The sequence below is a fragment of the Monodelphis domestica genome, chromosome 6 (genome assembly GCF_027887165.1).
Source record: "Monodelphis domestica isolate mMonDom1 chromosome 6, mMonDom1.pri, whole genome shotgun sequence".
NCBI lineage: Eukaryota > Metazoa > Chordata > Mammalia > Didelphimorphia > Didelphidae > Monodelphis > Monodelphis domestica.
Window position 1 is genome coordinate 287,560,635 of NC_077232.1, and position 18,528 is coordinate 287,579,162.

The following is an 18,528-nucleotide window of genomic DNA, read 5'->3' on the forward strand; positions in this document are numbered from 1 at the left end:
TTTGCTTAAATAAGTGAATTTGTAGTAAAACATGTTTTCATAAAACTAAAATTTAAGTATGGCATGAGTGGAACAGGATTCCTTTTGATATATTAATACTACCTTCATTATATATTAAATTAAATTAAATATTTTGATGACCACTCAGTTAAGGTAAGTCACCTCTTCCAGAGAGACTGAGGTATGACTTGTCTTTTAAACTGAAACAGAGGTCTTTCATTTTAACTAGGATCATATTGCTAAAGAGAACCATTTAATGACTTTATTCTAGTAAGAGAAATACCCACAGTATTCTAACTGTGTTAGAATTTTTAAGCTGTCTGAGTTATTCAAATAAAATAAATTCTGGCTTATTGTCATGAAGGCGAAAATGATCAACAGCCAACAAATAATGAGTGTGCATCTAGAGCACTATGGAGACAATTCCTATAGCAACAGCAAAGCACATTGATGAGCACAGCATAACTAGGCACTTTGTATTTTCCTTAAGTTTCTCTGATAAATTTCCACTCACATGGGTGAAATTAAAAGGTCCCACCAAAGCATAAATAAAATAACCATTAAATTAAGATAAAATCATAACATAAAATATAGTTTAAATAGCACTTACACTAAGATATTTTGTGAAAATCTTTTTTATTAAAATCTAAATTTCATAGAAACAAAATTATTTTGTCCTCCCTCCTAAAAATATTGAGATTCTTTTACTATCTGAATAGATGGCACAGATTACTCTGGTCCTAAAATACTATAGGACTGAACATTCAATACTTCTCTTATAGTGCATTTTTTTTGTTTTTATTTATATTTTTATATATATTTTATATTTATATTTATTTATTTAAAATATATTTATATTTTTATATATATTTCTGTTTTTATGTATATTTCATCCCATTGCTGATGAACTTGTAAATTCCTCAGAGAAAAAGATTTATTGTTGTATTCTTCATAATGCAAATAATGCATATAGCAACATCTATTGTTGATTGCTTGTAGAGTAATGATTTCTCAAGCTCAATCAAAAGATCACAGATAATAAAGAACTAAAAACAATGCTGATCTAGAACTAGTCCAATCTCTTGCCTTCAGACTTTTGCCTTCTCCCCATTATACTGATAAGACAACAGATGATACCTAGAAATAAATTCTTGTTGACTGGTTGATCTGGTTGGAATCAACTAGTTTTCTCAAAGCTTTAGTTTTCTTCAAGAACAAATTAGCCACATCTATTATTAACTTGTCACCTTTGTAAACTTCTTATAATTATATATATATATATATATATATGTGTGTGTGTGTGTGTGTGTGTGTGTGTGTATTTATATCCATACATATCTATATGTAAACTGGATAGACAGTAGAATCCATGATTTTTATTTATTAAATAAATTCAAGTTTAAGAGGAATGAACACTGAGACATGGTGGCCAAAAAAAGCAAATATCATCTTTTGATATATACTTATGGGTGAATAATGTACTCCAAACAAAGGGGAAAAAAAGCCTTGCTGTAATCTACACTGGTCAGTCTCTGCCTTGACAGTATATTTTATTTTTTTTTATCTTTATGTAACTGATTTCATTTGTAAACCAATAAATTTTACATTATGAATTTTAAAAGATTTTTTCTGGGTTATAGACAATATACTTTCAAAGGACTTTGTCCCTTTTGACATCTAGAGAAGGGTATGTATCTAAGGGAAAGACACCAGATTGGTGAAAGGACTGAAACTACATTATAACTGGAGGTGACTCATGACAATTCAATTGACTGGGGATATATGTTGATTTCTAAGAAATGCAGTTGCTCAATTATGGCTGCCTTGACAGTTCACTTATTTGGGGTGAAATTCTGCCTCTGAGTTCTAGAAAAAGCTGTGATTAAGTTTGACTCAAGAGTTCTCTTGAGAAACAAAAGTGGTTCCTCTGTGTATGGCAAGCTGTAGAACACTAGAGTGAATGGAGGACACAGTCTGCTCCAGTAGTTTGATACAAAGACTTGGCAAACATTTAGGTTAATTTTTAAACTTAAAATTAATTAACTTTTTAAAAGTTAATTTAACTTTTATGTTATTAACCTGGAAAGCAGAGAGACCAGAACAGATCTGTGATTATAGGACAAATCCAATTTATCTGGTTATAGGCAGAAGATGACAATTTGTTTTTCCAACCATAATCATAGAGAGGATCCAGCTGCTGAACCAAGAAAGGTTCACAGGAAAAGAGAAGAGTTGAAAAACAGATTTTTGAATCGTATCAAAGAGAGCTAATAACTTTCCCTCTGTGCTGTGATACATTATCAGGTAGGACTGGTTGGCTTGGTGAGAGGCTGTCCTCTACTGCCATCTACTCCCAGCAAGAACAAGAACAAGAATGAATAGAGAATTCTCTATTTTGACTGGCTGCTGAAAAAAGGAAAAGAAAAATACACTTTCTTATTATGATTTATTGTGGAAAAGAAGAAAAGAGAAGATACTTCTCTCCAATGCTACCTAATATTGCTAAGAGAAGAAGAATACTACAAAGATACAGAAGTGGAGATTTCCTGCCAACTTTTGCCTTAAGGTCTTTGATTTTTTCTATTACTTCAGCTGAAGCACCATCCAAGCCTAAAGCTGGAAGTGGCATATACTCTAGTAACTGCTGAGTAGTAAGCCCAACGGAGCTTGGAACAGCCTGCAAGACCAGATGAGATAAGAAAATGCTTGGAAGCAGAGAATCAGAGATGCTACCCAAAAGATTGTCCAGTGTGGCGTTTCTCGTGCACAGTGTGGATTCGCTTAGGTTAGCAGTGGAAGTATCTATTCAACACTCATCCTACTGTGCTCATCAAGGAACTTTTACGTACTGTTCCAGAGCTGTGAGTTGTTTTGGCCACACATGTCCCCTACCGGAGGACTTTAGGTGCATGCCAATTTCCTGACAACACCGTCTGCTTTGTAAGAATAGTAAAACTAAGAATGATGGCTAAATAGTATTTCTATTTTAAGTGCTTGTTTTGTATTTTCAGTAAATGTTTTGGTTAATATTAGATTAATTGAATATCCGTGACTAATTTGTAAACAGGCAACAGGTGGGAGTTCATGAATTGTAGTGTCGGTGGAAAAAAGGGAAATCCCTAGGAATTTGAGAATTAGACTAGGAGCTGCTACTCTGGGCAGCCTGCTGAAGTGGCTTCAGGGGATACCAGTGAGACAGCCTCAGAAAGCAACAGAGGAAACCTGGAAAGTGTTGGGGTTCAGTTCCATGCTTGGGTGGCATAAAGGTAGGTTGGCAGAATTAGACCACAAGAAGACAGGCATATTCTTCAAAAAGTGGGAGATATGAGAGTTGTCTTTCAAGATTGGAATGATTTATATAAGGAAGAAGGTTGTGCAATCAAGGATAAGGTGTTTAAGTAGCCTTTTCTATTTTGTTCATGTATAAATATAGTGATTTGCTTCTAATGCTTTAGCATAAGCTCAGAAATTATATGATTTTATGATTATAATTTTATTTCATATAATTATTAATTTTTTATGATTTGTTCTTTGAATCATCCATCATGTAGTATCCCATTGTTGGGTTTCTTTTTTTTAATCCTTACCTTCTATCCTAGAATCAACACATTCAAAGGCAGAAGAGTGGTAAGGGCTAGTCAGTTGGGAATAAGTGACTTGCATACTGAGTATTGGTTTCAAGACAGAAGAATCTTAAGGGCTAGGCAATTGGGGTTAAGTGACTTGCCCAGGGTCACACAGCTAGGAAGTATCTGAGTTTATATTTGAACCCAGGATTTTTTGTCTCCAGGCCTGGTTTTCTACTCACTGAGCCTTTTCTTGTTAAGGTTCACTTTAGATCTGTGTATTTTGTTTGTCCTCCTTGAACTGATGAACATTTTTGTTTCATTATGGTCTGTAAAGGATGTTTGTTATTTCTGTATTTTCAATTTTATTTGCAATATCTCTGAGTCCTAATATGTGATAAATTCTTATAATTTTTGTAAAAGTTTCATATGTATTCTTTACTAATCCTTATCATGAAGACATGTCCTAAGTCTTTTTGCTATAGTTTCTCTAGCAATTTGTCCAATTCAATATTTCCCTTTTGTTTACTAAGACTTATTAAAAAACTAAAAGAACATGAAATCTCCTGCTACTATGTCTTCTTAAAAGAGTTAACTTGAAGAGAGGCGGAGTCAAGATGACAGCGTAGAGGCAGCAAACGTTCAGACCTCTGAAAACCCTTCCTTATCGTTTACAAACTAAATGCTCCTAAGGGACTGAAAATCAAACCTAACAACAAGACAGAGCCAAGGAACCCCCCAGCTGGACTCAACTTAAAAGGTACGCCCCCCCCAAAAAAGTCGGAATTCAAGAACACTCCCGCTTAAGAGGAAGGAAGAAGGAAGGGCCCAGGATCCCTCCCCCAACTAGAGCTCTAAGCCTCCATCTGCAGCTGGAACCTCTGGGTGGGCAAAGCTGTGCCAGACTCACAGCATCCAACACAGGCCGTGGGGAAGCAGACAGAGGAGAAACTCAGAGCATCAGTGTAGACACCCCATATTCCCGCCCCCCTTCCCAAGGCTTTGGCACCAGGGCACATCCAGCAACCCAGCCAGACTTAATCCCATCAAAGCCTTCAGAGGGCAGGGAAGCTCAAACTCCAAAACCCCTCCCCCACAGACTGCTGGACATAATCCCATCAAAGCTTCCAGAGGGCAGAGAAGCTCAAGCTCCAACACCCCTCCCCCACAGACGTCACTGAGAGATTTACTGACAAAACTCCAAGGGTGAAGGTGGAAAGAAAAGCCCAAAACCACACACAAAAACAAAAAAAAAATGAGAGGAGCAAGAGCTCAGGCAACAGCAGGGAATAAAGAAGGGGTAAATATGAGCAAACAACAGAAAAAGAAAAAAGAAATTACAATCAAGAGAATCATCAAAAGGTAATTTAAAAAGAGGGAAAAAAGAAAAACAAAACAAAAAAACTTTTTTTTAAGAGAACCAGTAAGTTAAAATGATATGTATCTCTATAAGAAAAAAGGTCATTGGTAACTCTTAAAAATTGTTATTATCCAGCTGTGTGACCTTGGGCAAATCACTTGACCCCCATTGCCTAGCCCTTACCACTCTTCTGCCTTGGAACCAATACACAGTATTGATTCTAAGACAGAAGGTAAGGGTTTAAAAAAAAAATTGTTATTATCACCTAGGCAGCTAGAAGAATTACACTTAGAGGAACCAGTGACAAACTGTATAGGATGAAATGCCAAGACATAAATATCTATATAGATATATGTATGCATAAATACATGTATATGTGTGTGTATTATATATATATATATATTTATAAATATATACACAACTAGAGCTAAAAAAAGAGGTTAATACTAAAAGAAATGGGAAAAGAAACAAAAGGGGGTAAATTTATATGTCACAAAGAAGCTCATGGCGGGAGGAGGGAGAACATCAATACACTGTAAGGGTAAAGAGGCTTGAGATAGGAAATACTCAACACTTTTGTGCATTGAAATTGACTCAAAGAGGGAACAACAATCCAATCCATTGGGGCAGAGAATTGATTTGCTCCCTATAGGGAAGTAGAAGTGTAACAAACAGATTGGTGGGGAGGGAAGCAGTACAAAGGAGAGAGAGGGTGGGGGGAGGGTAGTTTAAAAAGACTATAAAGAAAATAAGGAGGGAATAAGAAGGGAGGGGGTAGAAAGGGAAGTAAAATAAGGGTGGGAATTAGGGGGATTGATTAAAAACAAAACATTGGCATAGAAGGAAATAGTGAAAGAAGAAAAAGGAGAACTAGGAGTAGAAATTCAAATGTTGGGAAATACACAGTTGATAATCATAACTCTGAATGTGAATGGAATGAACTCACCTATAAAGCACAAGTGAATAGCACAGTGGATTAGAATCCAAAACCCTACCAAATGCTGTCTACAAGAAACACACATGAGGAAGGTAGATATACACAGGATAAAAGTAAGAAGATAGAGCCAAATCTATTAGGCATCAACTGATAAAAAGAAGGCAGGAGTTTCAATCATGATATCTGACAAAGTCATCAAGTTAAAAGAGATAGGGAAGGTAATTACATCCTGATAAAAGGCAGTATAGACAACAAGGAAATATGTGTACTCAATATGTATGCACCAAATGGCATGGCATCCAAATTTCTAAAGGAGAAACTGGTGGATCTCAAGGATGAAATAGATAGAAAAACTATACTAGTAGGAGACCTGAACCTTCCTCTATCAGAACTAGAAAAATCAAACCCCCCCCCAAAAAAATAAGACAGAGATAAGAGAAGTAAATGAAATCTTAGAAAAAAAAGTTTGTAGATATGTGGAGAAAAATAAATAGGAACAAAAAGGAATACCCCTTCTTTTCAGCAGTACAGGGTACATTCACAAAAATTGACCATGTGAAATGGGTTCAGATCAAGGACACGTGATACCCAGTGGAATCGCACGTCGGCTATGGGAGGGGTAGCGGGAGGGGAGGGAAGAAAAGAAAATCATTTTTGTATCCAATGAATAATGTTTGAAATTGACCAAATAAAAATAATGTCGAAAAAAATTTGACCATGTATTAGGGCATAAAAACATTGCAAACAAGTGCAAAAGAACAGAAATAATAAATACAATCTTCTCAGATCACAATATAATGAAAATAATAATTAGTAAGAGTACATGGAGAGGCAAATCAAAAGATAATTGGAAATTAAACAATACAATTCTCCAAAATCAGTTAAAGAACAAATCATAGAAACAATTAATAACTTTATTGAAGAAAATGACAATGATGAGAAATCCTTTCAAAATCTATGGGATGCAGCCAAAGCAGTACTCGGGGAAATTCATATCCTTCAGTTCATATATTAACAAATTAGAGAGGGAAGAGGTCAATGAATTTGGCATACAAATTAAAAAACTATAAAGCGAACAAATTAAAAATCCTCAGATGAAGACTAAATTAGAGATCCTAAAAATCAAAGGAGAAATTAATAAAATTGAAAGTCAAAGAACTATTGATTTAATAAATAAAACTAGAAGCTGGTACTTTGAAAAAACAAATAAAATAGACAAGGTACTGGTCAATCTAATTTAAAAAAGGAAAGAAGAAAACAAAATTGATAGTATCGAAGATGAAAAGGGAGACCTCACCTTTAATGAAGAGGAAAATAAGGCAATCATTAAAAGTTATTATGCCCAATTATATGGCAATAAATATGGCAATCTAGGTGATATGGATGAATATTTACAAAATTATAAATTGTCTAGACTAACAGAGAAAGAAATAGACTAACTAAGCAACCCCATATCAGAAAAATAAATTGAACAAGACATCAAAGAACTCCCTAAGAAAAAATCCCCAGGTCCAAATGGATTCACAAATGAATTCTATCAAACATTCAAAGAACAACTAATCCCAATATTATACAAACTATTTGACAGAATAAGCAAAAAACCAAATTCCTTTTATGATAGAAATATGATACTAATTCCAAAGCCAGGCAGGTCAAAAACAGAGAAAGAAAACTATAGACCAATATCCTTAATGAATATCGATGCAAAAATACTCAATAGGATTCTAGAAAAAAGACTCCAGCAAATGAACTCAAGGGTTATTCACTATGACCAGGTAGGATTCATACTAGGAATGCAAGCATGGCTCAATATTAGGAAAACCATCCACATAATTGACCATATTAACAAGAAAACCGACAAAAATCACATGATTATCTCAATAGATGCAGAAAAAGCCTTTGACAAAATACAACACTCATTCCTATTGAAAACACTAGAAAGTGTAGGAATAGAAGGGCCTTTCCCAAAAATAATAAACAGTATATACCTAAAACCATCAGCAAACATCATCTGCAATAGAGACAAACTAGATGCATTCCCAATAAGATCAGGAGTGAAACAAGGATGTCCATTATCGCCACTATTATTTAACATTGTACTAGAAACACTAGCTGTAGCAATTAGAGAAGAACAAGAAATTGAAGGTATTAAAATAGGCTATGAGGAGACCAAACTATCACTCTTTGCAGATGATATGATGGTCTACTTAAAGAACCCCTGAGAATCAAACAAAAAGCTCGTCAAAGTAATCAACAACTTTAGCAAAGTTGCAGGACACAAAATTAAACCCACAGAAGTCATCAGCATTTCTATATATCTCCAACATATCTCAGCAGCAAGAATTAGAAAGAAAAATTCAATTTAAAATCACCCTAGACAATATAAAATACTTAGGAATCTGTCTGCCAACACAAACACAGGAACTAGTTGAACACAACTGCAAAACACTATCCACACAATTAAAACTAAATCCAAATAATTGGGAAAACATTAATTGCTCATGAGTAGGATGAGCTATTATAATAAAAATGACAATCCTACCCAAATTAATTTACTTATTTAGTGTCATATCCATTAAACTACCAAGAAACTTTTTTCCTGAATTAGTAAAAAAACTATAACAAAGTTCATTTGGAAGAACAAAAAATCAAGGATATTGAGGGAAATCATGAAAAAAAAAATGCAAAGGAAGGAGGCCTTGCAGTCCCAGATCTCAAAATATACTATAAAGCTGTGGTCATCAAAACAATTTGTTACTGGCTAAGAGACAGAAAGGAGGATCAGTGGAATAGACTTGGGGCAAATGACCTCAGCAAGACAGTATATGATAAGCCCAAAGAACCAAGCTATTGTGACCAAAACCCACTATTTGATAAAAACTGCTAGGAAAATTGGAAGACAGTATGGGAGAGATTAGGTTTGGATCAACATCTCACACCCTACACCAAGATAAACTCAGAATGGGTGAATGAATTGAATATAAAGAAGGAAACGATAAGCAAATTAGGTGAACACAGTCGAGTATACATGTCAGATCTTTGGGAAAGGAAAGACTTTAAAACCAAGCAAGAGCTAGAAAAAAATCACAAAATGTAAAATCAATAATTTTGATTAGATCAAATTAAAAAGTTTTTGTACAAACAAAACTAATGCATCCAAAATTAAAAGGGAAGCAACAAATTGGGAAACAATCTTCATCACCAAAACCTCTGTCAAAGGTCTAATTACTCAAATTAATAAAGAACTAAACCAATTGTACAAAAAATCAAGCCATTTTCCAATTGATAAATGGGCAAGGGACCTGAATAGGCAATTTTCAGTTAAAGAAATTTTTGTGGTGGCAAAAAATTGGAAAATGAGGGGATGCCCTTCAATTGGGGAATGGCTGGACAAATTGTGGTATATGTTGGTGATAGAATACTATTGTGCTCAAAGGAATAATGAACTGGAGGAATTCCATGGGAACTGGAATGACCTCCAGGAATTGGTGCAGAGTGAAAGGAGCAGAACCAGGAGAACATTGTACACAGAGACTGATACACTATGGTACAATCAAATGTAATGGACTTCTCCATTAGTGGTAATGCAGTGATTCTGAACAAGTTGGAGGAATCTAGGAGAAAAAACACTATCCACATTCAGAGGAAAAACTGTGGGAATAGAAACACAGAAGAAAAACAACTCCTTGAATACATGGGTCGAGGGAGATATGATTGGGAATTATAGACCCTAAATGAACATCCTAATGCAAACACCAACAAACATGGAAATGGGTTCTGATCAAGGACACATGTAATACCCAATGAAATTGCACGTAGTCTACAGGAACGGTGGGGAGAGGGGAGGGAGGGAAATAATGTGACTCTTGTAAACAAGGAATAATGTTCTAAATTGCCTAAAAAATAAATTTTTTTTTAAAAGAGTTCACTTTTCCCTTATGAATTCAGATATTTCAACATAAGCATAAAAGTTGAATCTTTATGTTGGTTTGTCAGATTTTCCTTATTTATCCTTTTTTATGTTGTGAATATTTGTTTTTGCTTTGTCTGATAGCATGATTATTACTCTTGCTTTTTTTGGAATTACCTGTTTGCTTAATTTTTTTTCCCAGAACCCTCATCTTTATTCTGTATACAGCTTTCTTTTTAAACGTGTGTATGTGTAAGGAAGAGAGATGTTAAGTTTTGTTTTCCTATCCGTCTGACATTTCTTTATTGAATTGCTTCATTCATTCACATTTAATATTGTGAGAGCTAGGTTTATGCCTTCCTCTGTTTATTTTTTTTTGTTCAAATAATAAATTTCCCCCTCTTCCTCTTTAAAAAATGTAATTTTTCTCTAAGTTATTTTAGCTTAATCTGCTTTATGGCAACCTTATGGAACCTCTTCCCCTCAAGCCCAAGCCTATCCCTCCTGTTTGTAACTCTTTGCTCTAGTTTTGGAGTTTTGCTTAATTTAGTTCCTTTTTTTCCTTCTTCCTTTTATCTAGTAGTTTAGTACTTCTTCCTCTTTATTTTTCTTTTAGTTAAGCAGTCAAATGAAACCACCTTCCCCTTAAACTTGTTTCATTTGCTAGGGTTGTTTTTTTGTTTTTGTTTTCTGTACCTTTTTCTAAAAGAATTTCTCTCTCATTCTCTTCATTATTTATCTTCCCTGAGAATCTATGGGAATTATTTTTCCTTCATTGTTAGCCTTTGACATGATTAGGGTACATCACATCTCCTCTTTTTCATTCTCTCCTATCCCTTTTTTATTTGCCATTCTATTTTGTAATACTGTTCATAAAAAAAAAATTGATTTCCCAATAGATAGAGATTTAATCCAAGGTATTTTGGGTCTATTTCTCCATCATAATTTCTATTTTATTTCTGTTTTTGCATTTGCCTTTGTCCCTGTGCCCTTTGATTTGATTTGATTTTTTTAAACCTTTATCTTCTGTCTTAGAATCAGTACTGTGTATTGGTTCCAAGGCAGAAGAGCAATAAGAACTGGGCAAAGTGACTTGCCCAAGGTCACACAGCTAGAAAATGTCTGAGTCCAGATTTGAATCCAAGAATTTGAATCCAATCTCTAGGCCTGGCTCTCAATCCATTGAGCCACCTAGCTGTCTCTTCTGTATACTTTTAGAAAGAAATTTTTTAATGGTTTCTCCATTATTTTTCTTCTCTTCTTGGTTGCTGTATTCTTTTACTTTTCTTATACATCTATAATCTGGGCTTTTTGAAAAGTAAATAATTTATTTATTTCTGCTTTTCTTTCTGAGAATGCTTGAAATGCTTCTTTTTTTAAAAGAACAATTATGAAGTTTGAGGGAAACATCACCTTTAGTTATATTTTGAGCTCCTTTACTGTTCTGGTCCTTTGTGTTCTGGTAAATTCAGAAGAGTCATGTTATTTGAATTTTGTTTTCCTTTATTTCTAAATATTTTTCTTTTGTTTGCTTGCAGAATTTCTAATTTGTCATTGGCTGATTAAATTGAACCATTATGTATAGCTTGGTTTCTAAAGCATAGCTTTTGGGGGGGGGATTGCCCTACTTTTTATTGTTTTGTTTTTCTGGAGGACATAATAGGATTCTTTAGATTAGCACTTTATTTTCTCTGTTCAGAAGTTCTAGATAGTTTTTAGATATCTTTTTTTTTTGTTTCATTCAAGACTTTTTTCTTTTACTTTTCACGTTTGGGAGACCTATCATCCTGAAGTTGTTTCTTTATATATCCTGTCTTTGGGAATGACATATTGCTTGGATGGAGATCATGTTTTCTTTCAGTGCTACTGTTTTTTTTCCTTCAAAATTATCTTTGTCTTTGTTTTTGCATTCCCAATCAGTTATCCTCTTTTCTTCTTCTTTTTTGTTTCTTTAATGAGATGTTATCACAGGTTGAACAGTATCTATTCTATCCATTATTTCTGCTGTGCAAGCCACAAGTTAGGCTTTCAGAAATTTTATTTCTTTTAAACTATTCAGGAACATCCTACTATGATTCCATAATCTCTTGGGAATCCCCATGATACTCTGCTTCACTAAATGTTGATTAATTGTCCTTTGTGTTACAAAATTTATCCATAGATCTATATTCTTTTAGTTTATTTGGAGACCGTATTGCTTTATGTTATTATTATACTCTCTGTCTTTAAGTTTTTACCTACTGAGGTCTTTGGTATTTCAGTCTTTTATTTTCTATATTTTCTCCTGTTGATTCCTTTCCACTGGATGAATTCTCCCACCCAGAAGCTGCTATCTCAGCTTCTTCCTATGTTGGGCAATTCACATTTCATTGGCTTCAGTATTTGTACTAAGTGACTTCTGGGGGACAAAATTAGAAAATGAGCTCTTTTTTTTTCAGGCTTAGTAGAGTGCAACCCATGTGGCTCCTCAGTTCTCTGGCTGGGTTCTGTTCCAGCACAGAACACTGCCAGGAGACTGTACCAGCTTGAGCAAGCTCCTACTTTTTAGCTTTTTGTAGCACATGATGAAGGGAGGCAGGCAGGATGAAGTGGCACAATTGATTTTTGTTGCAAGCTGGTGGACTGTCTTGTGCAGCCGATGTTAGTTTACTGTTAGTTATTTTGTTAAAGCCTTTAATATCCAAGACTGATGGTGTCAAATTCAAACAGAACTGGGGACAGAAGGCCACATAACCATACATAAGAATCCTTGCAGGCCACACAGTATCTTATAATAATATTGTTACTATTATATTATAATATATTATTAAGTGTAATATATAATATAAAATGATATTAATATAAATGTAATTAATTTTAATCCATTAATTAATATTAATAAAACATATTTTGTTATATTTTCATTTACTTAATTTGCCAATTACAACTTAATCCGGTCTGGGATGCACTCAGGACCAAGATCATAGAGAAAGCTGGAATTGCTTTATCTCCTGCTCACAAATTCCTCTTGTGGAGAATTTCAAGAAATGTCTGGATCATGTGTCCTAACTGTCAAATCTAATGGTCTTTTCTTAATTGTTGTTGTTTTTTATAGCCTTTATAATCTCTGACAATATTTATTCCTTCCCCTCTCCCTCCCCCCCATCTTGACACTTTTTGATCTTGATACTGTTTGATTCTACTTTTCCTCCTACTTTTTCTGACTTCTCCTCAATCTCCCTTGCTAGATCTTTGGCCAGGCATTGCCACACACCAATTTCCATTCTGGGCCCTTTTTTCTTCTTTAATACTGTCAGCTCTCATGGATACATATCTACTAATCTGGTGTTTACTTTTCTCCTTACCTCCAGACTCACATCTCCAATGGCCTTTTGGACATCTCAAACTAAATATCCTGCTATCATTATACACTCAACATTGCTTCCCCTCAAGTCTTTAATGTTAATGGTGGGTACCACTAGCCTTCCTCAGATAGCCTGTGTCATCCTCAACTTTCACTCTTATCTCCACATCCAATCTGTTGTCAAATTCTGTTGGTTCTACCTTCCCAATATATCCCTTATATGTGCCTCTTCTGTCCTCTGACACTGCCGCCATCTTGGTACAGGAGTCTGGCTGGACTGCCTCATTTCTCCCCATCTTGGTCCATCTTCCACTCGGCTACCACTAAAGCACAGATCTGAATATGTCAACCCCTTTATGCAGTATAATCCAGTGGTTTCCAGGGTCAAATCCTGAGGTGGACTCTTGTACCTCAGGGACACCCAGACAAATGAGATAGTCTCTGATCTTAAGGAACTTATGTTATATCTGAGAAAGACAACAAGTGCACATATAAATGGGCACAAAATATGTAGTAAATAAATGAGATAATTTCATTTCTACATGCAAGTTTGGTTGAGTTTTTTGAGGGGAAGATGAGACTCTTTGTGTCAACAAAGTTGGAATTATAGAAAAGAAGATAATATTGATGACCTTCTACATTTCTTATTTACTACAAGATAAATATTGCTCTGGTCACATTTTTAATCTAGAGAGGAAGGGTCCTTAGGAGTATAAATTGACTGTCTTTTATTTTGAAACCCTTCCCTTTCATCTTAGAATCAATATCATATATGGGTTCTAAGGGAAAAGGGTGGAAAGGGGTAGGCAATGGGTCAACAAGCTAGAAAGTATCTGAGGCTAAATTTGAACCCAGAACCTCTCAAAGAGGCAGTCTTGAGCTCTTCAGCATCACTTACAGTAAATATCCATCTTTTACTATTTCAGTCTTGTAAATGAATAACTCAAAGGCTTCCTGAAAACCTGTGTGGTTTTCTTTTCCTCCCATACTTAGGCAGTTTACTTATTGCCCTTCCACACCCCCCCCCCATTCATTTGGATCCAATAAAGAGGGCAATTGGGTAATTCTTTTACCCAGTAATCAAATAAGAGATAGAAAACGTCACTGGAGAGAAAGACAACTCTGTTAAGCATGCACACGCTATTTTTGTGTTTTGTTTTTTTAACCTTTATCTTCAGTCTTAGACTCATTTCTATGTATTGGTTCCCAGGAAAAAGAGTGATAAGGGCTAGGCAATGGGGGTTAAAAGAGTTTCCCAGAAACAGGAAAAAAGTTAAAAAGTGTCTGCAGCGAAATTTGAACCCAGGACCTCTCTTCTCTCTACCTGGCTCTCCATCCACTGAGAGGTTTCGCTGACCCCATCACACTCTTTTTATTGTTTTTTTTTCAAAACCCTCACCTTCCATCTTGGAATCAATACAGTGTATTGGTTCCATGACAGAAGAGCGGTAAGGGCTAGGCGATGAGGGTTAAGTGACGTGCCCAGGGTCACACCGCTACCAAGTGACTCTCCATGCGTGCTGCCCCACACTCAATACAAGACTTAAGTCGCGGCTACATAAGTGGTCAAGTTCTGTGGCTTGCACGGCGGTCGGTCGAGACCAAACGAAACGAGACAAAAATGACTACCTGTGCAGAGGCATGATTTCCCAAGCCATCGTAGCCCCAAAGTTGACAAGGGGACGCTGCTGATGCCTCTTCTGCAGCAGATCTGCGAGTCTCCGGATTCAGGCAATTTCTTCTAAAATCGCTCTGGACCCCAAGCGCCGCGCTGGGACTGGCCCCTGGAGGCCGCGGGCTGCACACGCGTAGTCAGGGGAAGGCGCGAGCTCCTGGAAAACCGAGCCCACGACTGGTCGCGGTGCGCGCGGTTCTCCCGGCATAGCTACTGCTCTCTGGGATCACCCCGCAGTCCTCTTTGACCTTTTGTTCTGAGGAAGCAGCCTCGCGCTCTGGCCAATGGGAAGAAGCAGACGCTGCCGTTCGGCAGACTTACCTCCCCCCCCCCCCCCCCCCCCCCCCCCGCCTTCTCCTCCGTAGCCAGGGCTCTGCCATCCTGGTAACTGGAAACTTTCTCGAAGGGAGTCCCGCACGCAGCCCACGCTGTCAGCCTGGGGAGGGCGACCAATAGCCGCCTGGGAGCAGCTTCGCGCTGAGCCACCCAGCCGCGCACCCACTGGCGGCCAGGAAACCCACTCCCCCGAGGAGAAGACGGGGCCGCTCCCGGGCCGGGGGGCTGGGCTCGGCAGAAGCGGGGAGCAGCCGGCTGCTCCGTTTCCCATGCGGCTTGAAGCTCCGCAGACGCCAGACTCTTCCAGAAGACGCCCTCTTCCCCGCCTGCATGGCCAGACTTGTATTTCCTGACGATGCCCACGTATGCCGCGGCAGTTACTAAGCCCCAAATAGGGGAGAGTCTATCTGGTGTGCGCTTTTCACTCCGGCTGCTCCTTAAGGGAGCTCATAATGCAAGACACTCTAGGCGCTGAAGGAGCAAACTACGGGTACTTTCTGTGATGGCACCTTGGCTTTGTCTTGGAGAAGCGCAGGAAGGGCTTAGGCAATGCGACTCGACCAGGGTCACCCGGGGGGGGGGGGGGGGGTCTCTAGTCTCTGGGCCTGACTCAATCCACCGAGCCACCAGCTGCTCCCTGTTCTGACGTCTTTTCACAGCATTGATCCCCTCCCTCAAATTCAATGTAAACACCTCCCTCAACAAACTTTAAATAATTTATTCACGTTAGAGTTTTTCCAGTGACCTGGTTTTAAGTCACGTCTTTGCCACTTACTCCTTCTATGCCTTTGGCAAGACATTTAACCCCTCTAGGCCATTCGGTGTTTTCCCTGTAATATTATACCAAAGACTCCTAAAATTAAAATCCTATGATGCGAGTTTTTAAAGCAATTTGTAATAAACCCAGCATATATCATAACTACAAATAATAAATGCTTTAAACCCTCATTTTATTTGTGATAATTGATCCCTTAATATCAATAATTGATCTCTTAATAACAGTAAGTAATTGAACTCTTAATAAATAATTGACATCTTAGTGTCAATTAATATAGTAATACAGAAGAGTGGCAAGGACTCTACAATGAGAGTTAAGTGACTTGCCCAGGGTCACACAGCTGGGAGGTGTCTGGGGCAAAATTTGAACCAAGGACCTCCCGTGTCTCTAGGCCTGGCTCTCAACCCACTGAGCCACCCAGCTGCCCCTGATCACTTTTATTCTATAAATTTATTTTAAAACTATATAGTAAATCTAACAAAGTAAAAAAAAGTACAATTGTGTCTCCTTTTAAAATTCTATTTTTTTGTTTTAAAGTTTTTATTGATGCTGTATCATTATGTCCCTTTAGTTCCCCAGACACTCACTCCCCTTCCAATAGAAACTCTCCTTTGTACCAAAAAAGTACTCTCCCAAAACAAATCAAGTCACTGACCATGTCTAAAAATAGGTCTCCTCCAATTAGACTTATTTACTTGTCCACAGAAGGCAAAACTAAGAATGAATGGATGAAGTTGAAGAAAGAGAGATTTAGGGATACTATAAGGAAGAACTAAAAAAGAATGGAGGAAAGGGAACACGCATTTTATTACATGCCTACTATGTGCCAGGAACTGCGTCAAATGCTTTCCAACTATTGTCATGTGATTTTCACAATCACGCCACAAAGTTGGTGTTCTCATCATCCCCTATTCTACAGTTGAAGAAATTGAGGCAGACACAGTTAAGTAACTTGTCCAGGGTTATAGAACTAGTGTCTAAGGAGAGATTTGAACTCAGGTCTTCCTGACTGCAGGTCCAGCACTCATCCAGGGTGTACAAGAATTAAACCTGCTAAAAGTAGGCGGGCTGCCTAGGAAGAGAAGACCCCCCCTCATAAGAGAGGGAATATTACCACTCTTTCCATGGACACTCCCCTCCCTCCAAGTGAACAAAAAAACAAATAAACATCTCAACATCTGCAAAGTCCAGCAAAATAAATTCCCACATTAGTCATATCCAAATATGTTTGTCTCACTTTACGTTTTAGGTCTTTCGCCTCCCTGACAAGAAATGAATGGATGGCATGATTCAATTTCAGTCCTCTGCACTCGTGATTTATGATTGCATTAATCTGAGTTCTTAAGTCTTTCAAAGTTGTTTTTCTCTCTAATGTCATCGTTTAATTACTTTCTCCAGTTCTGCTGACTTAGCTCAGCAAAAGATTACAGAGATTTGCCCCTCCATCAGAGGAGATTCTAGCAAAGGCTGAGCGGTAAAGGAGCTGCCTGGCTCAGATGGCTCTCAGGTCTCTTCCAATTTTGAAATTCTGTGATTGCGTGACCATAGCATCGTATGCTATTACTACATCCTCCTCGACTGGTTATTTAGGAATTTTCCTCAGTGCTGGCTTGCACATTTCCAATTTTCTTACATAACTCTTTCAGCAGTTTCCAAGTCTTTTGTAATAACTATGTTTGCCCTCATGAGAGAGAACTCTTCCAAAAGGATACAGCTGTGTTTGTTTCAGTTTCAACATCAGTTCAAACATTCCAAGTCCAAGAAGGTTCTTGGTGCAAATTTGTTATTGAGAGGTTTTTGTTTTAACACTCCCTGAGTTGGCTCCAAGATACTTTGATATCTATAAAATATGACTAAGTGGTAATAATATGCACGTGTTAGTTTTGAACTAGTTCACCTCTCTGTCAAATACTGTGAACAGAAAACAGGGACAATGTCTTATCTGTTATTCAAATTCCAGTGGCCTGGAATATAGTGTCATATACCAAAGAATTACTCAATAACTGTTAATAAATAATTTGTAACTTAGTCATTTCTTCCTTGTGGCCATGAAACCATGGCTTTTGGAGATTGGTTACCTTTATCACAGCCTGATTAATTCTTTTAAAAGATTTTGTTTTTATTATTTATTAATTTTATATATTTCATTTAAATGCATACTTGTATGTATTTTATATCTTTAATTTTTATTTTGTAGCATTTTTATGGATGTCTTTTTTAATTGTATACTAACAAAAAATAAATTAAATGAATCAAAAATTATAAATACTTTCAAATCATCTTCACTAATCCCCACCATGGAACAAAAGGAGTGAGAAAGAAAATAAAAGGCATTTCAGAAAACAACACATTAATGGAATCTTGACAGTATACTGGTAGTCCTTCCATACTGCAGAGAAGGGAGAGAAGAGGTACGTATATCTCCTCTTTTTTTTGCCATTGCCAAATTTATTAAACAATTATAATAAAAAAGGATTCAGTTTTAGGGTTTTTTCTTCTTTCCATCTATATTGTAGTCATTGTGTATATATTTTGGGGGGTTCTGCTTACTTTACTTTGTATCAGTCTATGTAAACCTTCTCATACTTCATGGAATTCTTCACATTTACTATTTCTTATCCTG

The 18,528-nt window shown here is 36.8% G+C and overlaps 1 protein-coding gene across 5 annotated transcripts in view; it reads right to left on the bottom strand.

Moving 5' to 3' along the window:
• FAM13A (family with sequence similarity 13 member A) overlaps positions 1 to 15,155 on the bottom strand; it is a 109,519-nt gene extending 94,364 nt beyond the window's left edge. For 3 of the 5 annotated variants that reach the window (XR_008913034.1, XM_056803322.1, XM_007495695.3), the window contains exon 1: positions 14,746 to 15,044. Coding sequence is in view for 4 of the 5 variants with exons in the window: in XM_056803322.1 (XP_056659300.1) it covers positions 14,746 to 14,774 (29 nt within the window). In the remaining variant the exon portion in view is untranslated. Of the gene's footprint in view, positions 1 to 14,745 lie in introns of all 5 variants that reach the window. The other 2 variants (XM_007495697.3, XM_007495696.3) reach the window with 2 other exon arrangements.
• Positions 15,156 to 18,528: the final 3,373 nt, after the last annotated feature.